The sequence below is a fragment of the Panicum hallii genome, chromosome 2 (assembly GCF_002211085.1).
Source record: "Panicum hallii strain FIL2 chromosome 2, PHallii_v3.1, whole genome shotgun sequence".
NCBI lineage: Eukaryota > Viridiplantae > Streptophyta > Magnoliopsida > Poales > Poaceae > Panicum > Panicum hallii.
This window is the reverse complement of record NC_038043.1, coordinates 52,027,177-52,052,184: the sequence shown is the minus strand read 5'-3', so window position 1 is coordinate 52,052,184 and position 25,008 is coordinate 52,027,177. Positions and strand designations below refer to the sequence as shown.

The 25,008-nt window shown below is 45.1% G+C and overlaps 4 protein-coding genes across 4 annotated transcripts; all 4 read right to left on the bottom strand.

The window, feature by feature from the left end:
- Positions 1–369: 369 nt before the first annotated feature.
- On the bottom strand, positions 370–4,181 carry LOC112883370. The gene is made up of 2 exons (XM_025948663.1): positions 2,705–4,181; positions 370–801 (listed from the first exon to the last, which is right to left on the bottom strand). Exon 1 carries the CDS (start codon positions 3,999–4,001, stop codon positions 2,709–2,711), a length of 1,293 nt encoding a protein of 430 aa, XP_025804448.1. The 5' UTR covers positions 4,002–4,181; the 3' UTR covers positions 370–801; positions 2,705–2,708.
- A 2,701-nt stretch (positions 4,182–6,882) lies between these two features.
- On the bottom strand, positions 6,883–10,200 carry LOC112881272. Its single transcript, XM_025945949.1, has 2 exons — positions 9,843–10,200; positions 6,883–7,290 (listed from the first exon to the last, which is right to left on the bottom strand). The coding sequence occupies exons 1-2, from the start codon at positions 10,198–10,200 to the stop codon at positions 7,268–7,270; spliced, it is 381 nt and encodes a 126-aa protein (XP_025801734.1). The 3' UTR covers positions 6,883–7,267.
- A 5,668-nt stretch (positions 10,201–15,868) lies between these two features.
- Positions 15,869–16,744, bottom strand: LOC112881271. The gene has a single exon (XM_025945948.1). It carries the CDS (start codon positions 16,742–16,744, stop codon positions 15,869–15,871), a length of 876 nt encoding a protein of 291 aa, XP_025801733.1.
- Positions 16,745–18,097: 1,353 nt separating this feature from the next.
- On the bottom strand, positions 18,098–21,846 carry LOC112881270. Its single transcript, XM_025945947.1, has 2 exons — positions 20,659–21,846; positions 18,098–18,412 (listed from the first exon to the last, which is right to left on the bottom strand). The coding sequence occupies exon 1, from the start codon at positions 21,844–21,846 to the stop codon at positions 20,662–20,664; it is 1,185 nt and encodes a 394-aa protein (XP_025801732.1). The 3' UTR covers positions 18,098–18,412; positions 20,659–20,661.
- Positions 21,847–25,008: the final 3,162 nt, after the last annotated feature.

The following is a 25,008-nucleotide window of genomic DNA, read 5'->3' as shown; positions in this document are numbered from 1 at the left end:
TCTCAACGAAATTCCGAGGCTTTTTCGCGTGTGATGCGAGCTGAGAGCGGTCAAGGGGGGCCAGATCGGACGGACGGGGCTGGGTGGCTGCCGTCCGCTCGCGGGGCCGCGATGTTCGCCTTGGGCCTAGTTGTTTCGAGCTGGACACAGTTGGGTTGGGCCGGGCCAGGAGGGCGTGCACGATGCGCATGACATACTCCAGGAGTAGTAGTACATCAGAATATATTGACTGGGCGAACCAAAATTAAAAATGGAATTAGATCAAGGTCAAGGGATTTGATAAAATACGACGTGACCCTCTTAAATGAGTCGGCCAGTGCTAGATACACTTTGGGTGGTGGGTGTGCGGCACGTGACAAACACACAGCATTCAAACTCAAAACAGAATTCCATCTAAGAGTATCATAACATTACAGGTCAACAGAACCACAATGCATACATGTTTAGTGTTCGGACCGATTGTACTTGACGAGAAGCCATGCTTCGCATTATCGCATATAGTCATGCAGACATAAGTAAACTACTCCCTCCGTTCCTCCGTTCCAAATTATAGATCGATTTGGTAAATCTAGATACATATACTTATGTCTATACATATAGCAAAAATTATATATCTTGATTTGCCAAAACGAACTATAATTTGGGACGGAGTGAGGGAGTACAAGATAACAAGTTTTTGACGAGTACTAAATTACTAAGGTCCATCATGAAGTGCCGCCCCATCATGACCATCCTCCATTTCTCCTTGCAAACATCAGATGCGTGATCAAACTGAGGCCCCAAAAGCAAGCACATTAATCCCTGCAGATGAATCTAGTTAGAACTGAGAAGCGGTGACTGTACATGCGACGCAAATCTTTACTTCCACAATTCCACGATAAGAACAATTCTTGTTTAGAAAAGATACGGTTGTTCATGAACTCCAGAAAAATAAAAGACAGGGTGTGAACAACAAATAAAGGCATCAAAGCAAAAATCACTAAAATCGTGTCAACAATTAATAAAGGCATCGGAAGCCCTCAAACACTGTTATCAAGCTTCAAATTACTACGTAGTTTGAAAAAGCTGGAATGCTGAACTCAGACTGAATTCAAGATTGATTTGAATTAAGCAATCCCCTCGCAAGTACACCAAATACACCCAAATCAAGTGGAAAAGATGTTCGCAAACAGAATAGCTATCTTCATCTTTCTAACATATGCATCACCATAAGCTTCAGCAAAAAAGTAACATTAGTACCCAATCCCACAAGTGGAGGACCCAATTAAGCTACGTAATTGTCCATGACACAAAACTTGATAAACTAGGAAAGGAACAAGTTAGGCCACAATTCTCTTGAGCAGATTTCTACATCTGATCCAAAATGGAACAGAGATTAGTATCAAATCGAATAAGTAACATCTCAAGAACTGCCATGAGTTTGGCACGATTTGGGTCTGTCACGGACCATGTATAAGTAGCAATAGCAACTGGTAGCAGTCTAGCAGACAGAATATGAGCATGCATAAGCATACATTAGCTTATGATACAACTCTGAACTCAAACTTCAGAATATCAGCTCTTTCAACAAAGATGTGCAGTCTGAACAATTAAGTTCAACAAGAACTCTTGCTAGTACAAAAACTAAATGAAAAAAGATAACACTGTTCAACATGATCCATTAAAAAAGGGTGTGCATCATAAAAATAATTAGTAAAAAGCCCATACAGTGCTGCAACTAAATCCCCAACTGTATTTACCTCAAAAAAATGCTTAGATAATCTGGCATTACATTTTAGGGGTTTGCTCGTAGATATATGAACAGCCAATCAAATAAATAAAAACTGTTACTTGCAGGGATTTGCTTGTAGATGTATCATGTATGAAAGGACAATCGAATAAATAAAAACTATTACCCTCCACTATACCCGGCTATTAGAGAAGTTGTTTCAACGAGCATCTGCATAAACTGAATGAGTTGTTTAATTTAACCCATTTGTAAAAAAAAGAAAGACGTTGTTTTTTTCAGGAACAAAGGGAAGACAACATTACTTAAGGGAACTAAATTGTGCCCTATAAACAGATACCCTATGTTTCAAATTTTTCTAACAAGAAGAGAGATAATAGAGTGAGAAGAATCGCAGTACTTCTGTGTTTTTCAGGAATAATTATTCCAGCTAAGGATCCAAAAAATATATGACAAGTTAAACACATGTTCCTATCAAACACTTTCTGCATAAATAAACCATATATACGATTTTTTTTCTCAACTAAGTTCTCAAGATTTTTTTTCGAAGAACTAGTCCTCAAGAATTATGAATGCCCCACAACTCTAGATGGATAAATGCCTATCCTATCACAAATTGCTTTCTTTCATTTCCCAGATGCCTTAAACCGATGGCACAGACTAAAACTTTTAAACATGACAGCAACAAAGACAGCAGCTTATCTAGTATACCATGCTTTATATAATGCATTGAACAGTATTAACTAACAATCTGATAGCGGAAAAAAAGTTATATCACAGGCAGATAGCCAAACAGTAGAGAACAGCGAAGTAACATTGCCATCTTGAAAAACAGGAACTATATAATTTATGTGCTCCCTCTACATAAATAGGTACCACAGTCAACCACATCCACATGAGAAAAGAAACTACTTAACATGAGAGAATCACAGTATTTGAAGAATATAATAAGCAGAGTAAGACTACGAAGACGCTTACCAGTTTATATAGTTGGTTTTGCCAATGGTGGTGGGTAGCCAAAGTATGAAAAAACAGTGTGGAAGTACCGCTTCATCACACAGACCTTCTTACGTTCAGAAGTCTTGACATCAAGTGACAAATATTCAACATCTGGAGCTTCTGCTGAGAAGTGCGCTGAATTTTCTGAAGAGTCCTCCGACGAGTAACCCAGCGAATACTCTGAGTTCTGATCTTGAAGAGTGGCACGAAGGAATAAGAATCCCTCAGCCGCGCCCAAGGTGAAATAGTTATACTGGGTTGGCAATGATATCATATTTTCGAACTGCCATGAGGCTGAAGATGCACTGCCATTTTGCTTTGTGATGCGAATTATGTCAGTTGGGCCATTCCCAAAGAAATCAACAAGAAAAAATACCTCAGGGGTTCTATCTCTACCCAGTACAATGAGAGGCTTCCCGCTGTCATGCAAATGGTAGATAGCCAGATTGTTGTCGACAATGGATATCTCCATACTGAACACATCAAGCACAAGCAACTTGTTCCTCCAAGGCACCATCCAGTAGAAGCAACCCTGCTCATGATCATGACAGGAGGAGCTGTACCGGCTGTCAGGCATGACAGTGCCCAGTGAACTACAGCTGAGATATGCAGGGATATGCCATTGTCCAGTGATGGAGGTAAATTCAAACACAACCACCATAGTTTTATTACACGCCACACATACCACTCTGAATGTTGTCTCGTCCTCATCTTCGCCTGTAGGAGCGAAGAAGAGACCGAAATCAATGAGGTTCTTCTGCTGACCCATTAGCGTTTGGGGTATGCTAGGGAGCAGGCTGTATCGCCGGGATAAGGGATCACACACCGCGAGGTCGAGATCCCTCAGCAAGACGCTGTCGTAGTATTCAAACCCGGGGTCGCGATCAGGGGTGCACTCGAGGAGGACGCGGCCCTGGCAAACGTCGCGGGGACGCCAGGGCGTGGGCCACCTCCCGGCGGGCACGAAGGAATAGGAGAAGTCGGCGGCGTCGGCGAAGGCGCCAGCGAGCGGCGCGGAGGGGTGGGGCGGCTGCGCGGGGTGAAATCCCTCGTAGGCGGCGAAGCCCAGGAGAGGCGGCGGGTGGATGGCGCGGAAGCGGCGGAGGAAGGAGCGGGCGGTGATGATCCGCCGGAAGGAGGCGCAGGCGGCGGAGGCGCGGGCCACGTCGCCCGGGGTGGGCAGGCGGAGGAAGATCTCCTCGAGGAGCTCATCGGTGAGGGTCGGGAGCAACCCCAGCGCCTGGGGTTCGGCGATTGGCGGCGCCGGCGAGGCCATGGCGGCGGCCAATCGGCTGCCGGCGCCCGGCGGACTGGGATTATGGGAAGATCGAACAGAGGGGATCAGTGGGTTTAGGGGGGATCGGTGGGTTTAGGGTTTGCCCGTTTGGGGGAGGGGACGGCGCTCTGCGGCAGAGCGCGACTGCGCGGTGAGCCGGGGTGAAGAAAGGGAGAAGTGACGCACGTTTTTAGCAGCAGCTTTGTCGCTTTGAGTACTACCCTTTTTCACTCGCCAATTATCGTTTATTTTTTCAGAATTTGGGTTCGAGTTTATTTTAACGTTTTCATGTTGCAACACAGTAAGTGATTACACGCTGCTTCGTGAAGTTTCATTGTTTGAAACAGTTTTTTACATGGCGTTCTACACATCTTCATTATTAGAAAAGTTCATTGTTACACTAATTTGATTACATCCGCCCACCGGTGCTACCTACAAGGTGTTTTTTCCTCCTGCCTATTCCATGCCACTATGACAAACTACACTTAGACACAACGATTTGCAGTGAAAGATTAACTCTTACAAATTATAAAATAACTAGTCATGCTTGCTTCTACAAATTTTGATTTGAACCGAGATCTCTCCCGTTTCTCATGCCGATGTACAATGAAGAAATCTAGGTCAAACTTAGAATTATTTATTTACCACTCTGACAGAAAGAATTGTAATCATGAATTAAACTGCTAGCCTCATGAAGCGACGGCATTGAAGCCCAGGGTAAAAGTGTGTTATGGAGTGCTTGATTAAGAATATGAGCTGTTTATGACGACTTCATAGCTGAATTCTGGTGGGATGACTCCGATACCTAATTTCAAGGTAGTGATTCATTATTCCATTCAATTCCTAAAATAAAACAAATCATGAGAAGTGAGGAAGGTTGGGTCAACACCTCAGAAAAAAACCCCATTTTTAGTATTTAAGGGTAGTTTTCATTTGAATGTAGTTAGCACTATGAAAGAAGGCAGCACCTTATAATATGGGGCAACACGAGCAATTTGCCTGCCGTAATTCCTCTAAAAAAATGAACAGAGCAAATGCCTGCTACCTGATTTATACAACAAAAGCAGTGGCAAGGGCTTGAAAGTCTAATTGAACGGGCAGCATAGACCTACTTCTCTTTCTTTGCTTCAGTCTACTATAGCTGTAGTTGTAGACACAGATAGATGGATGTTTGGTTAGACTTGTATAGCCCCACATGCATCTGAACCAAGCGGCCGGCAGGAAAGGGCGCGCAAAGGTACCTCTACAAACGCGCGAGCCTGGCTGCTGCCTGGTGCCCGGCCGGTCCGCGGTACGTCCAGAGCTGCGCACGCCCGGCTGCAGCCGTGCAGGTGCAGGTCACGGCTGGCGGATAGGTGATGAACTGCTCATCTATTCATGCCTGAGGCGCATCCTGGACAGCTCGACGCACAGCGGACCTAGAACAGGCGAATAGCAAAGAGAACGGCCGCGCCGCGGACAGGATCGCCACATCCTGACGGCAGCTGATTCCTGAGCTAGACCGCGGCGGCGCGCGAGGGTGCAGGCCTGCTGGCTGCATGCCGCACGCGAGGAAGGAGAAAGGCGCAGGCGCTGCACAGATCGTGCGCGCGCGATCACGACGCCGCGTGCTCCGGTTGCACCCGTCCCATGGCGAGGGGCGGCGGGCCGAGGCGAATGGGGACGGGGGTGGTCGTTGTCTCATTTACCGACCACCCCATGCAGAAATTTCTCCGTTTTCTTTCTCCATGCACCGATCGTGTCCGAATCTGAAATTTCTTATGATGCTGACTAGCTTTTCTCCTCTGATCACGCGATTTTTCTCGTGATTTTTGCGCATCGTTAGCCCTCTGAAATTGCGAATCTCTTTTGGTCTCGGGGTGGACGGTATTTCGTTTACCGTCCACCCCCTGAAGCAATTTCTCCTTTTTCGTCCTCCAGCTACGGATCGCTTCGGAGAGTGAAACTCCTTCTGGTGCTGACTACCCTCGTTCCCCGATCACTTGAAATTTCTTGTGATTTATGCGCTCCGGCACCTCCGTGAAACTGAGATTTGCTTGGTCGGCGTCTGGTTCGTCGGCCACCCCCTCAGCAGCGCCATGGATTGTTTGTTCTTCGCCGGGCCAAGCAATGTCTAGCAGCCAAACGCTGCTGGTGGGCAAGCTGTCTTGGGCTTGGGCGCGCGCTCAGGGACACAGTGTGGCGCGTCGTGCTTGGCGAGAACGCGCGAGGAGCCGAGGAGGCCCACAAATCTGCCACCAAACAACGAGGTGATGCTCGCGAGGGCAACGCCGCCGAGACCTCGCGCCGCCGCTGGTCACCTGCCTGGCGTTTCAGTGTGTCTCATACAATGTCCGTGGAGGCGAAGAAGATGACGAGGTCCCCGGGGGACCCGCACAGGCACGGGAGCCGCCAGGGACGACGACGGCGCAGACGGCCGGGCACACGTCACCTGCGTGGCCTGTGTGGTCTAATCGTCGCGCCCACATCCCTTAGGATTCTAGGAAAATCGAAAGTTTGGGCCTTGAGGGAGTGGCCGAACATATATGACTTCAAACTCCTATGGAAGTGCTCTGTCCTTTGAATGTGCTTCCAAGCTCCAAGTGTCCCCCATGAAAAGTATGATGCAAAACTTGAGGTGCTTCAAATGGGTGAGTATAGTTTTAAGCACAAGCTAACAGGCGCATCCAGGAGCCGTCTTTGCGAATCGAAATGAGCAGCTTGGACTTTGGGCTGCAGAAGAAATAGAACGTGAGAGGCGTTTCAGACTTTCAGCTAATAAGCACTAGAAAATACCTGAGCACTGGAAGAATGCATCACTGAACTGTTCAAGCCTCATGCGGCGAATCGACCGACACCACTAGGGTACAGGCACTGTTGTTTAACATAATGAAAGCATTCTAACAAGTCCTTGCGCCCATAATACGCATCACTAGACGCTACTACTGGTGTTCAAATTATATGAAAGCACCAATGCGTTGTGCACATATAACCAAAGGTACCCATCAGTTCAGGTCCAGGTTAACTGTGTTCAACCACCTCGATTATTAGATGGCTAGATTACATGCCAGAGTCTAACCGTCTAGGGCAACACCGCATCTGCTAACATATAATTTGAAGGATAACTAGATATTACATTGAGCATTATGCGTTGGATTGAAGGATAACTAGCAACTAGCCGAAGCACAGGCCTGGTCCAAGCATGACATCCATCTCCATCTGGCAGGCACGCCGGACATCCATCTGGAAGTTGGGCGGCCCATACAAACAGCATGACACAAAAGCAGCTAAAGCACGTAGATCACCCCCACTGCAAAAGATGATGAGTGAGAAGACACTGTTGTTAGATGCAATGCGGACACTGAGTTTTACAGTTTTGATAAATCAGTATTCTCTATGCTGTAGGTAAGGCATGCGATACACCTCCAATTAGTAATGCTTAAAGCTATAGCTGTGTGCCAGTGTGACCCTACGCAAACAGGTTTCTCATCCTCAAGGCATCTAATTGCGGGCATCTCAAGACATATATTTCAGGCAACCAACTAAAAGCCTAAAACTACACAAACGAAGTAAAATTTAGCATCACAAAAAAAGTATTTTCAGATTATAGATCGACTAATTCAGTGCCATTTTCATTATGATGAAATAGCAGTACAGATGAAGTGATGATGATGAATAAACAAAATGAAACTAATACTTTCTCGTGTTATTATGTTCAGGTAGCGTCCAGGGACTGTTACACAGTGCCATGTAAAGCGATCAGTTCGAAAAACTATACTGGTCCGCCACCTATGAAGCAAACTGTAGCTATCTATATGCATAGAAATTAGCACCGCGTCTGCATGTACTACCAAACTGCTATTACAGAAGTTGAAAGATCTGTGCTGCTGTGCATGAATGGCAAAAGAAGAGGTAATCATCAACAGAATTAATTCAACAGAGAAAAAAGGGCATCAACATTTAAGCAACATGATGGATGAGTGCACACAAAATGCGTGATAGGCAACGATGCAATCATTGCATAAATCTTTAAACTTGTGTCCCAGCAAAAAGTATTGGAACTCCAAGAAGTTTGTAATTTTGGACGTAGAAAGCGACTACACATACACGGAGTATGGGATCAATCAAAAAGGAAACAAGGAATGCAATCAACAGAAATGACCCAAATATAAGCAAAAGGGAGTAAATTGAACTGGAGCCAAATACTTATTGTCTTGTTCAAAAGAGTCAGTCTAAACTATATGAAGAAATTTTAGAGCACGGCACTGTTGTACAAGACTGCAATCAAACGAGCACTGTGCACTGTAGATTACTACTTTCAAACACAGCAGGAACAATTAACCACAAGAACATCCTTTATACAAGAATTACTATAACTTTAATTAAGCACCAAGTAGTAGACGAACTATGTTTACACTGTTAAGTTAAGAACCAACAGTGGAAGAAAAAAACTGACTTTACGTAGAAGCTCAGTATTATCTCAGTACTTCAGCAGCATACAGACTTGTGGATGAAATACAGGCAGGCAGGGAGGCAGGCAGCTCATCACTACTTAAATCGTTAGTCATCTGTACGAAAAAAATATAACCATACCTACTTATGCCATCAGTTGGAAAGGAAGTAGACTTTACCCTAACCTATAACCTATTGGGTGAAAACAATGGCCAAAGACTAAAATTTAGTAACAAACCACATAGTAGTACATCACAACAGTGTTGAACAATACTTTGAAGGAAAAAGGTACACGGTTGAGCAAAATAAAGAAGGGAAGAATCACAAGCTTCAACACCATCATTTGCCAAGCAAAGCACGTAAAGAAACTATCTAAACAATAAATACATGTAACACCACCAGATAATCAAGCAACAGAAAAGATAAATTGCCAATCATAAATGAGCCAATATTGATGCAACTACAATAATACATCTAATAAGAAAAACAGAGAGCAAGATACATAGGAAATCCCAAACAAGCAGTTTGCAAGCAAAGACAAGAGAGCAAGCTTACTACTTCATATTGTAGGCAATGACAGTGACGGTGGGTAACCAGTATACAGGGCTAGCATGGTACAGGAACCAGTTTGAATCATCCCTCGAACCCACTGAAGCTGTGAAGTCTTGAAATCCAGCGAAATACATCCAAACCATGTTTTATGTAGCAGCAATTTCCCATCAGCAACACCTAGCATGTTCAACTTATATTTGGGAGACAGCAGGACCCTATTCTCTAGCACCCACTCGCTGGCACCCTCACCATGATTAGGCCTGTTTGAACTAAACAGCTGCAATACAGAACTCTAAGTGTAATTCCTACTAGCAAACATGAAGTTGAACAGCCCATGTCTGCTTTCCTCTAGCTCCACCATAGCACATTCCTCAAGCATGTAGCCAGACGGATGCCTGACTCGGTAGAACTCCATCCTGCCCATGTCTAGCACAATCAGATTGGAGCGGTAGGGCAATCGTGAACATAACCAGTAGAAACAGCCATATGCATAGCTGAGCCAATGCAGCGGGGAGCGTTCAGTGACAGGAGCCATGCCAGGGTTCAGATAGCCCCAGCTGGGAGATGCAATGGCTCGCCACTGCCTGCTGGCAGAAGAGAAGATGAATGCGACCAGCTTCGTTCGGCATTGGGCCATCCAGATCACCCTGAACGACTCGAGCGCTCCTGCCACGGCAACCGCCGCCTCCCTCTCGCCGCAGGGAGCAAAGAACACGTCGCATCTACGCAAGCCATTCATGGGCTAGAGGAGGGGCCACTCGACAGCGGCGGCCAAGTCGTCGGGGATTGGCGGAAGAAGCACGTAGCGACGGAACAAGGGGTCGCATACCGCAATCGTGTTGAATGCAGGACCCGTACCCTCGTCGCGGTGGAGAACGAAGCGGCCGCCGCAGGCGTCGCGGACCATCCAGAAGCCCGGCCCGGGGAGGAACAAGAACCCGAAGTCGGCGGCGTCGGCGACGGCGCGGGCCGCGCGGGCGGCGGGGTAGGGCGGCTCGACGGGGTGGAATTGCGCGGAGAAGATGTGGAAGCCGAGGAGCGACGGCAGGTGGAGCGTGTGCAGGCGGCGGAGGAAGCCGCGGCCGGTGATGACGCGGCGGAAGGCGGGGCAGGACGCGCAGGCGCGGCCTAGGTCCTCGAGCGCGGGGAGGCGGATGAGGATCTCTGCGAGGATGTCGTCGGAGAAGGGCAGCGCCGCACCTGCCGCCAGTGCCATCGCGGGCGGCGTGGGGGCTTGGATTTGGATTTTGGCGAGAGAGAGAGAGAGAGAGAGAGGCCGGCGAGACTTGAAGGTAGTAGCGGGTAGGTGACGGTGCTCAGGAGTTACTCCGCGTTAAAAGAATCACAATACGCCTATCATACGTGCTCAGGAGGAGACTACTACAGGCAGCTTATACATTGCGGCAACAGCATAACCAACATATCCACTTTTTAAGGCTAGAGGATGACCAGTAACTAGTCAAGCAAGAAATGCACATTAAAATCAACACCGGCAGAAAGATAAAGAAAAATCACAAGACATGCAGATTAATACAGCTTCATAACTAGTAGCCCTGTCATGGCATTTATCCCAGTGCAGGTATTGTGTACCGACATTTTATTTAACTGTATTCTTTCTTTAGTGAAAAAGCAAGCAATGCCTTTACATATTATAAAAAAAAACCATGCAAGTTGCCAGTAAGCCCTTGCTACCTACGACCAGGCAACCAGCGTTGCGTGGGTCAACATAAAGCAAGCTATAGGAACCAAAAGGTCAACTGTAGTAAAGCAGAAATAGAATGATGTACTTTACATATATGAATTATTTTGTTAATACTTGTTATATTTTATTATGCTTGCATCACAGATAAATCCGAACTAAGTTTATAATACTTGCAGTGGTGTCTAAACATAATAGACCTAATCTTTTATCATATTACATCCATCATCAATCTGCCATGACTGTCGTTATTTATGCCATGTGAAACAATTTGAAGAGCTATACTGTAATTCCAGTCATAACTATAATGTAGCTATCTATACTGACAGTAACCTCATGTACAACCAAACTGTAGTTATACATGAGGCCATCAATACTTCCGAAGCACGTAAAGATTTGTGGATGCATGATATTTGACAACCAATCATTAGCATCATTACTTCAAAAAAGTTTTCCAACAAAAGGTATGATAGACTTGTGCATGAATCATGTGAGATAAGTAATACTAAAACATCAATCGCATCAGTATACTATCATTGACATGATCTCCAAAACACAAATATCATTATTATTTTTTGTTAATAATATATTTGTAACACATAGCAAAAGTATACTATTATGACACTGCTTTGTATCATTTTCAAATATCCAAACTCAATGCATAAAATTAATTTGTGATTGAAGTTTGAAATAGTACATGCCAAACTTTCCAATCAGTTGGAAGGGGCTACTTCTGGAGCAAGTACATGATAAACAATTAGAAAAGCTTCTGCTAATCAATGTCCAAGGATGGTGATGGAGTAGTCTTTGTTTTTCTGAAGTTTCTTTTTTGCATTGCAGATGTTCTTTTGAGGCTTGTTGCTAGTCAACCGCTGTTGGTGATCGATCGGAAATTCTTTAGGTTGTAGATAGATAGTTTGGGCAGTAATCCTTAAACAGGTTTGACACCTGTACACAAAAAAAGGCCATCTCTGTTGTTTTGCACCTTTTACTTTCGAACACTTTCCTCTTTCTTTTTTCTTTTATGCTTTGTAGATCTTACATTTGAACAAGTTTTATAATTTGGACAAGATTTTGAGCAAAAACAAAAAGGTAAACAATTGAGCAAGAAAGAAAAAGAAGACTGACAAGTTCTAAAACACCACCAAGCAACAAATGACTAAGAAACTATCTAACCAAGAGTTAACTTTAAGACTAATAAACGATCAAGTGACAGAAAAGGTAAGCTGTTAATTGTTATGGACAAGATGCAGATGTAAATGACACCACAACATGGCATCTAATATATTTAGTAGGAGCGCAGAACCATTTACATACCCAAAACAAGCACATCATGACATGAAAGGTACCAATGCATGTTTAAACAAAAGATGATGAGAGCCAGCTTACCATTTCATATAGTTGGCAATGACAGTGATGGTGGGTAACCAATGTACAGGGCTGGGAGTGGGAAGGGAGTCAGGGGACGGAAATCACGGTGAATCATCCCTTGGATCTCCTGACGCTGCAAAGTCTTGAAATCTAGTGAAACACAACGAACCTCTGGTGCAGAACGACCATTTTGTGTTACCACCAGGAGTAATTTCCCATCAGCAACACCTAGCATGCGATACTCATATGAGCGAGAAAGCAGAACTTCATTCTTTAGCACCCACTCACTGGCACAGGTGCCATGAGTTTCCCTGTTTGCACTGAAGAGTAGGAGTGCACCACCTACAATGTTACTACTGGACAACACGACCATCCCAAGTCTACTTTCCCCTAACTCAACAATGGCAAATTTCTCAAGCTCGTGGGTAGGAGGAGGATTGGCACGGTAGAACTCCATCTTGTCCATGTCGAGCACAATCAGATTTGGGTGATAGGGGTACTCCGACAGAGACCAGTAGAAACAGCCATATGCGTAATTGCGGTTATGCAGAGACTTGTGCTCAGTCACAGAAGGCATAAAAGGATCCAGATCGCTCCATCTGGCAGGTGCTACTGCTCGCCACTGACGAACGCAACCAGCTTAGTTGGGCAATGAGCCATCCAAAATTCCAAATCACCTTGAATGACTCTGGCGCCCCAGCGGCAGTCTCCTCCTCCTCGTCAGAGGGAGCGAGGAAGACATGGCATCTGCGCTCAGCATTGACGGGGAGCGGCTGCTGGACGGTGGCTGACAAGTCCCCACGGATAGGGGGAAGAACCACGTAGCTGCGGAACAGGGGGTCGCAGACGGCGATAGTGGTGAAGGTGTCATCCCTGCCCTCGTCGCGGTCGGCGACGAAGCGACCGCCGCGCTCGTCCCGGACCATCCAGAAGCCCGGTTTGGGGAGGAACGAGAGGTCGAAGTCGGCGGCCTCGGCGAGGGCGCGGGCGGCTCGGTGGGGTGGAACCCGAAGAACGTGCGGGTGCCGAGGATCGACAGCGGGTGGAGCGCGTGCAGGCGGCGGAGGAAGGAGTGGCCGGTGATGACGCGGCGGAACGCGGGGCAGGACGCGCAGGCGCGGCCGAAGTCGGCGAGGGTGGGGAGGCGGATCAGGATATCGGCGAGGATGCCGTCGGTCAGGGGCAGCTGTCCCGCCGCCGCCGGTGACGCCATCGTGAATGCGGGGCCGACCGCCGGCGAGACGCGGCCTGCGGAGGAGTGGGGATTAGGGTTTTCGCGAGAAACGATGCCGCGGTTTCTTCTACGATGAGGAAGAAGATCGTCTTTGCACACATACTGCTCCTAGACTTAGGAAGCGTTCAGATTAAGAAGATCGTCGCCTACATACTGGATAGGATTTGTAAGCGTTTCAGTTCATAGAAAAGCATCAAGGTTTCTAGACATCCAAACCAAAAGGTAGGAGGAGCTTGCTAGAATGTGCCATCAACAATCTAGAGGACGTAAGCCAAATCCCCGATATGCAGTAAACTCGCCTTAGCTTGTTTTCTGTCCACATCCCACCAGTCCACACCAGCAACATGATACAAAAGAAGCCCCATAATGCATATGAGATCCTGCAACCAAATGTAGTGCGCAAGCACTCATTATTAGATCCAATATGACAATATACATTCAGATTTCAGAGGCTAAAAATGTCATCATGCAGAAGATGAGTGCACATTCGGTTTAAATGCAAATATAGGTTAAGTGTTAAGTGTATAGGTGCAACCTTTCTTATCTGAATAAAAAGAAAGCTATCAAAATTGGTAAATTCTTACTTAAATTTTTTTTGGTAAGCTCATAGGTGTACAATTCTGAAGCAACATGGACCAGAAGCCTTCTGACTATGTAACTGCAGTTCAAGAACAAAAGATTTACCTGGTATAAATGTTATAATGCTACTGAAACATAACTATGTGACTGCAGTTCTGGATATGTTTCTGGAGGGTTTTTCACAATTCCACCAAAGAGGTAGTTTCTACTGAATATTTCCCTGCTAGTTTCTACTGAATATTTCCCTGCTATCCAGGCCATCTTAATACACACATGTTAAGTAACTATTGCCCTATCGTTTCAGAAAATATGCAAGACAAAGGAAGTGAGATGTTGCTCCAGCAAATTGACGTACTAGTAGAACCTAGGCATCATGCACTATCAACTGGACTCTCTCAGTCTCATATGACAATCATATTCCTTGCCACGATACTAAACCATTAGCTAAAAGAAATTCAATGCTATCTGAAACTTTGCCCAACTTGCAGAATTGAACTGCTTAGCCTATTTTACAATCATGACTACAACCACAAAGAAATTGAACTGCAAAAATTAAAGGAGCGGCTCCATCACCTATTTGAGCTATATGCCTATATGTGCTATATCCTTGTCTGTAGAGCAATCTATAGAGGACTGTACATGTACAGAATAAACTACAACCACAAAGAAACCGATCAGAATGGGATGGGGATGTTCCGTGCAGTTGTATTGATAACTTTGGCAGGTTATAGAGGAGAGGGTTTCAATAGAACTCAGATGAGGGCTCTTGTTGTGCACAGAAGTTTGATTGTGAATGTGTAAAGGCTAATAAAAGTGATTACAGCATCCCTTTTTTTGTGTGCATGGTTTTGTAATGACTTATGTCTCAATTAGATGTGTGCATTATCTGATAGGAAAGGTAGAATCCCCTAGTTGCTTAAACTGTAATTAAGAACAAAAGTGTAGAGAAACTTCTACCAAAACAAGTGAACAAAGTTGCATAAAGGAAAACAAATGGTTACCAAAGATAATTAGCAATGCAATCGATTGGGAACCATGCGAAAAAGCTCACTAAAATTTAAGTCAATAGCACTTGTAGGCCAAGCACACTTAGCAGGCTAGCACAAGCAAAGGGGTGAAGATGTATCTAGCAATGGATTTACAAAAGGTAACCAATACATCTCTAAGTCCAGATTGTTCAAACATTTTCATGGATAATGTTAAGTTTGTTCTGTCTAATAGCTTCAACAGTCAGAACAAATAACATGCATGTAGAAGTGGAAATAAATGCTTCAATTCTCTAAGTTAGTGAGTTTCACAAACTTTCCAATCAGACAAATAAATCAATCACCTAAAAACTAACAATACATGGCACTCCTGAATATCCAAGCTCCAAAAAGATTACATGTTGCTTTGGTGATCATGCTGAGCAGAATATAACTTGGACTGCCATTTGCATCATGTAAGACAATTAGCTCAATATTTAAGTAACGTGGCAGCCACATGTATGTGTGCATGATAAGCAGCATTAAACTATAAATTCAACTGACCTTCCTTCTCTATTTTAGGTACCATACTCAGGTTACATTTCAATTAGCAAAGCACTTTACAAACCTAAAATGCTAAAGAAAACAGCAAGAAACCAAAAGCTGAAAGAATAGGCTTACCACCTCATATACTTGGTGACGATAGTGATGGTGGGTAACCGATGAGTGGCAGAGGATGCAGAGCCTCGTCAATCATTCCACAGACACGCTCATAATCTGTGTTGAGTGCTATCGAAAGAACTCCCACATTTGGCGGAAGAAAATCTTCATCGACAAATTCCAGGTCGCCTTGTATCAACAATCGAGTGTTGACCACACCTAGTATCCGGTACCTATACTGATAAGGCAGTATTGCTCCCCTCAACGTCTTCCATTCATTGGCACCCTCACCTTGGTTTGGCCTAACTGTTGAAAAGATATCCAGTTCAAAGCTTTCTCCAAACCGAGCATTGAAAGAAAACATCCCAAGCCTTCCTTATCCTGCCTCCACAATGGTAGAAGCCTGTCCACTAAAGTGGGATGGATACTTAAGAAGCGAGAACTCCATCCTAGCCATGTCCAGCACAAGAAAATTGGGCGTGATGGACATCATCATCCAGTAGAAACAGCCGTAAGCATAGCTGCGGAAGTACAGGAGACGGCGCGTCATGGTAACACGGGACTTGGCAGGGTCGAGATCCTTCCAAGTGGGGGATACAACAGCATGCCACTGCCCACTGACAGATGAGAAGATGAATGAGACCAGCTTAGTCGGGCACTGCGCCATCCAAAGCACCCTGAATGACGTCTGCGCCGCCTCCTGGTCGGAGGGCACGAGGAAGACCTGGAACTTCCGCTCGAGATCCAAAAGGTGCGGTTGCTGGACGGCGGCGGCCAGGTCCTCAGGAATTGGGGGAAGCACCACGTAGCGGCGGAACAAGGGATCGCACACGGCGAGCTTCGTGAAGATGCCGTCCCCTCCGTCGTTCCAGTCGAGAAGGACGCGTCCGTCGCGGGCGTTGCGGACGACCCACCCGCTCGGTCTGGGCAGGAACGAGTAGCTGAAGTCGGCGGCGCGGGCGACCGCGCGGGCGGCGGGGACGGAGGCGTACGGCGGCTCGGCGGGGCGGAACCCTCCCGTGAAGGTGAGGAAGCCGAGGAGGAGGGACGGGTGCAGGGCGCGCACGCGGCGGAGGAAGGCGGGGTCGGCGATGACGCGGCGGAAGGCGGGGCAGGCGGCGGCGGCGCGGCCGAAGTCGGCGAGGGTCGGGAGGCGGATCAGGATGGCCGCGAGGAGGTCGTCGGTGAGTCCATCCACCGGCGGCGCTGGGGCTTCCGGGAGGCGCCCATCTGGCCGCGGCGGCAAGGCCATCGCTAACGCCGGTGGGTTCGACGAGGCGCGCGAGGTAGTGGGGGCTGTGGGCAAAACGGGGTCGGCGGTGCGCGAAACTGAAATGGCGTTCGTAAAACCGCTCGTCTTCTTCCAGTGTCCACGAGTACCGTGGGCCGTGGCAGGCAGTTCTCTGCACAGCCAAGGCCATGGGCCACGGCCCGATATTGTGCGACTGCGCTGGGCACAGCCTGGTAGCCCAATTTGCTCCTCCTGACAGCCGTTTGCCCCTCTTCTCAAAAAAAAAAAAAGCCAAAACCCCAAGTCCCATTTCCCCCACGGCCTCACCCCTTCCCCGCCAGGCCGCCACCGTTCCTGCGGTTCACGATGGCCTCCCAGACTGCATGGGCACGTGCTGCCGAAGACCTTCTCGTGGAGATCCTGATCCGACTCCCCACGCCCTCGCCGACGTCGGCCGAGCCTGCGCGCCGCACCCCGCCGCGTCATCACCGGCTACGCCTTCCTCCGCCATCTGCATGCACTCCACTCCCTCCACTCCTCGTCCTCGGATTCCACACCATCTTCGGCGGGTTGGGTCGCCCCACCCTTCTACCCCTACCATCCGCGCCATCACCGGAGGCCGGAGCCGGTGACTTCAGCTTCTCATTTCTTCCCCCCGCTGGGCGCTGGGTGGCGGGATGGTCCGCGACGGCCGGTTCCTCCTCGACTGCTCGTCAAACTGTCCTGCGCGGGTCTTAGGGCAACAGCCCCCGGTTACTCCGATCCATCACCTCTGGTAGCCATCTCGCTGATGGCAGGAAAGGAAACTTTCTGCTACAACCATCACCTCGATGTCTCAGACTATGCAATGCTTTCTCCAGCAGCGAGACTCATGGCCACATACACGGCTTCGGTTGATATCAGCAATTTCAACACACGATCCTGCTGGTTCTCCAAAACATGAACATCAACATCACATGCCAGTAACAGCTGGCACTTAGGGACTGTTCGTTTCCCACCCTTTAAACTTTAGACCCATCACATCAAAAAGAATCTTGCTATTTAGAAATATTAAATAAAATCTATTTATAAATTTTTTGCACAGCTGTGTGCTAATTCGCGAGACAAATTTAATGAGCCTAATTAATCCATAATTTGCCACAGTGATGCTACAGTAATTATTCGCTAATTATGGACTAATATACCTCATTAGATTCGTCTCGCGAATTAGCGCTAGGGTTCTGCAATTAGTTTTGTAATTAGACTTTATTTAATAATTCTAAATGACAAGATTCTCTTTGATGTGATCCCTCTAAATTTTAGATACCCGGAAACGAACACACCCTTAATACTGAGGGTTTAGTAATTAACAACATGACATTGTTCTCTGGTAAACTTCATAACCATATCACACACTCAACAGACAGTATATATCAGTCGACATAACCATACAACACTCGACAGACGGTAGAGTTTGACAGACTTAGGGTAACCATACAAACACAACAGATGGTAGAGTTCGGTAGACAGTATGAGAAGACAAGGATATCGATAACCATACACACTCAACACTAGAGTTCAAGAAACCATATCAGTCGACTGGGATAGCCATACATCCCCAACAGAAGGGCAATACAAAGGCATCCATCATCGCATAGCTCCAGACCAGCACCATGAAACAGAAGCTCCATCTTCGATGCGAATTTAGTCCTGAAACAGGATGTATATATGGTTAGAAAACACCATTGCATATATGCATGCAGTATATAAAATTTTACTTTCTATATAATTTCAGTGGCAATGCAGAGCATAACTGCCCAGTTGCATAAAAGTAGTTTTGGCTCCAAAGTAAAGGTGCATAACACTAATATTTTTACCAGACATACAGTCATTCTGTTGCAGTAAGCATGCATTAACCTTGTAGACATACATTTACACATGGATCTGTAGTCATGAAGGACAACAAAGGATAAAATGGTGTAGCTTCAATAAATTTTCTATTTTTTTTGTTTCTGCAAACAACCCTACCTTTTTTTAGTAGTCTCCACAGTCCAATTCACCAGTGATTTTAGCTCTACAAATAGAAATGGGATGAATCAATGCTGCATTCTTGACATGCACCGCCTCTAAGCCCTCTATTGACCTTACATTCCAAATTCTAACTTTTTACCACCAGAACTAAGAGGCATGGAAATACATATCAGAACTAATATATTTGCATCGACTTGATGCAATTGTCCAATATATCTTATCGCATGGATTAATTTACTCTGAAGAATGGTAAGTGGCATACTTTCTATCCCTTTTGCCAGCTCATTGTTCAAGTAATTCAGTTGATCTTTGGGTCCACTTTAACAAAAAAAAAAGATGAACGAAGCTACTTCACGATCATGAAATGAAAAGGCAATATGATGGAATCGATTCACAAATCATCTGCCGTATGTAGCTACATACTGTGATTGTCTTTTTAATTACTCCAAGAAAAGAATAACCGTAAATCGCTTAAAAATGATTGTGAATAAGTGCACCATCTATTTCTACTGAGATTATATGAAAATGTATACAACAGCATGTAGGGATGGATTAGTTGCCACAATACAAAATTTCAACAGCATGCACAAAATCACTGAAAATAGCTACATGTATCAATGACAATAACATGATCAGAATCCAGGCACATGAATGTGAAGCAACAGCTAGGCCATAGCCCATAAGAACCAGTGGCCTCAGCCAGGCTTAGGCATCTTTCATAAGACAGTAGCTAGTTTGACATATAAACTCAATGCGACATATACTTCTGTGAACCCAAAATGCTTTTTGTATGAAGCAACATATATTTGCTCATAGTGCATGTGGTTCCACAAAATTAAATAGGAAACTTTTATTCCTTGACCATGCCAGTGAAAAATATGCAGTTCCACAATCTTATGCTACATATTAAACATGCATGTAATCATGTCAGGCAGATAGCCAAGAGTGAACATACATCAAAGTAGACCTGAAACAAGGATACTGATAAACCTGAAATCCTTCTCCCTACTACCTGTCCACAACTACAGATCTGTCTTAGAAAATTTAGAAAGACAGGACACACCTAATAAGATGACCCATTAGGGACTGCTAGCTTATATTTAGATATGATTATTAGAGTTCAAGTGGATTTGCATTGTTATTAGTTGAGGAAATTAGCAGGCATGATACCTAACCAAAGAGGACTATCTGAGTGGAATGTCCTGGTAAATTAAAGTACGTACTTTCTTTCAAGATATATGTTCAGAGAAATTAAATTGTAGGCTAGTGATATTATATCCTGTAACACCCTTTGTTTGCATGTAGAACAAATGTTTGCCAAACTGAAGCGTTTAATTAAACAAAAGCAAAACATTTTAATCTGCCAGGGCCAAACGAAAGACAAATTTACACTGCTTGTCCGAAAATATAGTGAATAAACTAGTCCTGTATAATGATCCTTTTGATTTCATGAATGTTGTGGGATGGATCATGACAGATGGTCTTCGCAGTAAAAATCTAGGTTCCGTTTACACGGAACTAGATTAGAAATGCTTTCCTAGAGTGACTTGTTACTTTAACTACAATAAAGAATGGTCAGGTATTAATCATGTTAACATAAACAATCCTCAAAAAATATTAACTTAGAACTACTTTAGTTAATCGACTATTGAAGTATACTAATAAGAATACCTGGATCCGCCCATGACCAATTTGTTACATGAATTGAGAAAGGCTAAATATTCAATAGCACACACACCACATGTCGACCACATATCCAAAGATGAATCAGATGCAACGACGACCTAAGCTACATATGAACGATGGAACGCTAAAACACACACTACAAACATAAACAAATTCACTCAACAAATTACACATGACAGAACTGCGCATGCATGGAAAAAATACAAAATGGTAGTGAGAGACTATGATAAGAAGCTTACCACTTATATCTTTCTCGGCGACATGAATGGTGGGTACCCAAAATAAGCATGGATATGAACATAAAGGTAGTTCATGGAGTTGACCCTCTCAATCTTCAACGTCTTAATCTCAAGGGAATAACACACTGCCTCCACTCTGCCTTGGTGTGTTTCAACACTTAGGAAGAATATGTATCCTTCAAATGCGCCAACAATGTTGCAATTGCATGGCAAAGGGATTGTATTCTCCACCAGCCACTCTTTGGCCTCCTCACCCTTACTTTTCATACTGGTGAAATAATGCACATCTGTGCCATCCCTAGTGAGACTAAACATCCCAAGCCTGCCTTCCCCTGGCTCCACAATGACAACTTCCCGCCCATTGTTGCCTGGTGGGAGGTCCACAGTGGAGAACTCCATCCTGTCCATGTCGAGCTTGAGCAACTTGTTCCTCCAGTTCACTTTCCAGTAGAAGCAGCCGTGCTCATACTGCGGCCAACCCAGAACGAAGTTTGGTGGTGCTGCGCTCAAGCCTAGATCAGCCCAACTGGTAGATGTGCCAAGACTCCAGAGGTTAGAGTCTGAGGAGAAGATAAATACCACCAGCTCGTCATTGCAGTGTGTCCTGCCAATCACTTTGAACGATGTCCCCTCCTGTCCGGATGGCACAAGGAAGGCCTCGAAAAAGCGGGTCTTGTTATCCTGGACCTGGGCATAGGCGATTAGCTCTTCTGGTATGGGAGGCAGCAGCCTGAAACGCCTGTACACGGGGTCGCATACCGCGAGCTCGGGGAAGAAGACGCTGTCGTCGTCCACAAGGAGGCGCTCTAGGAGGAGACGGCCGTCACGGACGTCGCAGCGTTGCCAACGATCGCCAGGGAGGTAGCACTCGAAGGAGAAACCAGCGGCGTTGGCGAGAGAACGGGCAGCAGGAGCGTTGGGGTGGGGGGCCGCGGCGGGCTGGATGCCATCGCAGAGGATACCGAGGAGGAGCGGCGGGTAGAGGGAGCGGTACCGGCGGTGGAAGGACGGATTGGTGATGATGCGGCGTAAGGATCTGCACGTCGCGGTGGCGCGGACGAGGTCGGCGGGGGAGGCGACCCGGAGCAAGATATCTTCCAGGAGATCTTCGTTGAGGGCCGGCGGCTGCCGGGGCGGCGCCGGGGCTTCGAGGCGGGGGAGGATCCGGCGATGCGGCGGCGACGTCATCGCTGGCTGGCGTCTCGCATCCGATCCGGCGACTGGTATAAAATGGAATTGAGGGTTTGGGGGGCTGGGGGAGGAACCTGGTCACGTGAATTTTGAGTGAGCTCGAGGCTGGAGGTGACTGTACCGGTGTATAGGCCATGTCCACAGTGTCGATCGTGTAGCTCATCATCAGCTGTAAGCCGTAAGTCTTCATGGCACCGTCGTCAGCCGTCACCATGGCACCATGCTAATAATATTGGGTTTTGAACAGCACGGAGCTAGCGCGGGCATAACCAATCTGATTTTTTATGCTGAACTTGAATTAGCGTGCAGATTCTGCACCTGATGATGCCATCTTCCATGGCAATAGGTCAGAAGTTAGTTTGCCGCCTGTGCGGCGCTCCGGGACGATGGCTGTGGAAGTAGCTCGTGGAAGAAGCCGCATTCGAGGCAGATTGGCTAGAGGTTGAAGAAAGAGACATAACGGCCATGAATTTATAGTATTAGGTTTAAGGAGAAATACTCGGGCGCCATGTACACAACACATTAAATACGACATGAGGAGTGTCTCAATTGTTATAGTTGACTAGCCATCTCATTAGCGTCATGCAATAGTGTGTAGTTATAAGGCCTTATTTGGGAATGGTTTTACCGGCTCCGGCTTCACATGCTTTTCACAAACCGCTCAAAACACTGTAGCGTAAAATCGTTTCGTAAAACAGCTGCTTACTCACTCAAAATAGCAAATTAAAGAGGTGCTAGTTCTGAGGCCAAAGTTAATAATAAGGTGAGTAACACTATTTTTACCCCATACATGTAGCCAGTTTAATGTAAGTAATTAAGCATTAGTACTGTATTGGACATGCATTTACATAACCATTTTGCAGTTGTGATGGTCAACGTACAAAAGATAAAAACAGTGTAGCTACGCCAATTTTAGTTTGCTATTTTGTTTCTGTAGCCAACCATACTACCCTAGCTTTATGCATTAAGATCCCGGCTCAATTAGTTGTCGCTTCGCTCTCTATATAGAAACGGAGTGAATCAATGTTGCATTCTTTATAATGTACACTGTTTGTATTAAAATTATTCTAAGCTCTGAATTTACAACAAAAATCAGCGCATAGTGACTTCTTGGATGAAAAGTATTACCTAAAGAACTAAGAGGAAAGTACTTGCCGATCAAAACCATTTTGCTTGTATCGACTGGGGATAAGTGCCCTATCTTTTCTTCATGGAACAAGCTAGGTGCTTGGGACTTGGGACTTGGGACTTGGGACGATGGTTTGGATTAGCAATTTTGCATATTATCATTTTCTTTTCATACAGATCAAGTGATTCAATCAATACCGATCCATACAAGATGAAGAGGGGCAATTGCTTGTGGAATGACAAAGTGAGGATGGAAGCAAATCCCATATAGTTTTCATGTACTCCCTCCATTCCAAATTGTAGATCGTTTTGGCAAATCTAGATACATAAATTTTGCTATGCATCTAGATATACATTGTATCTATATACATAGTTAAAATTATATATCTTGATTTGCCAAAACGAACTACAATTTGAAACAGAGGGAGTATGTATCTTGATATAGTGCTTGTCCTATTAGTCATCATAAGAAATTAATAATCGTGAAGGGAGTGCACACAAGCTATTGGTATTGTTATTGGCATTATGCATATAACATGCCCACTCTAGCACTTAAAGTGATGGCCAGATTATTAGTTGTCAGTTGTCATGATAAATTTCAATAGCACCCACAAAAGTGGAGCATAGAAAATAGATACATTTGTTACGGAAAAAGACCAGAATCCAGCTAGGCACATGATTGAGAAGCAACTTACAGAAGCCCATTAGAACCAAAGGCCTCTATGGTAGCCCTATCTTATATAAGCAGTTTTTTCCCCCCTTGAACATATATAAGTAGCTGATTATTGACTTATAAACTTAGCGAGCCACTTTCTGTAGACTCATAAAATGCGTTTTGGAATAAAGTACTACCACTCAGCTTACATGCTCTTATGGGAAAATATTATAGTTAGGCATAACTACATGTACTTTGAGAAAACTATTGGAATATCTATTTTTTTCAAGAGACATTTTGTAAATTAACATATAAGTCCCGCAAAATAATTTAGAATGACATGCATGTGCGTCATACTAGCAAAATGCCGTTGAATTGAGTGAACTTACAAAAGAAATTGATGCTATTTGTTCGTATAGTTTATGTGGTTCAATGAAAAACTTTAATTTCTTTGGTCCTTTTATGCCAACATACATGGAGTTCCAAAAAAAAAATGACTGTTATGAATACAGACAATGGAAAATGTGAAATTCCAAAACTATGCCATTGTCACACATGCCGTAAGGTATTAGGAGATTGATGCTTTGGTCGATGCTTGCATAGGAAACTTGCATAAGCATGGCAGGCAGGCAGTGAACATGCATATTGAAACACAACAATACCATGACAAGTCACTTCTTCAACAAGGTCATAAGGAAAAAAAAAATCACGTATGACAATATATGTAAGAGGCATACCATTTAAATCAGTTTTAAGGTTCTAAGCATAGACTATGATAAAAGGTGAAGTTTATAGACACAAGGCCACTACAAAGTTCAGTGCATTTTGTTTCAGCTCAACCAATATTGTGAACATCACAAGTAAGATGCAAACAAATGATGTCTCAATATAAGTAGTGCCCACATACTAGTATCATCAAATACGGATGAATTGTTAGGGCATTTCGGAACTCGGATACATTCTGCACACAAATATCGCAGATATGCTTAGATAGTCTGATTGTGGCATCAATTCAAACCTATGACTGTTTACTTATAGACAAGCACAATACTAGCTGCAGTAACTATAATCGGTACAAATGCGGTACTACAGTCGGATGTTTCTTACTACATCATCACTCTGACCAAACCAACATGGCAACTGTGAGGGCCATGAGAATATGGAAATCTGGGACACCGTCTAACAGTTCATAAAGCAAGCTCACACCCAACTGTTCTGAGCCTTGAGAACTAGAATGTTGCTCTGACCACGCCCCCCCCCCCCCCCCCAAGAAAGCTGACGCAAAGAAGTAAATAAGTCAGGGCAAGATATTGGCGTATTTTAAATATTCACAAGTGCTACATGAGAAATTGAGAGCAAAAGTTAGATTTAAATCA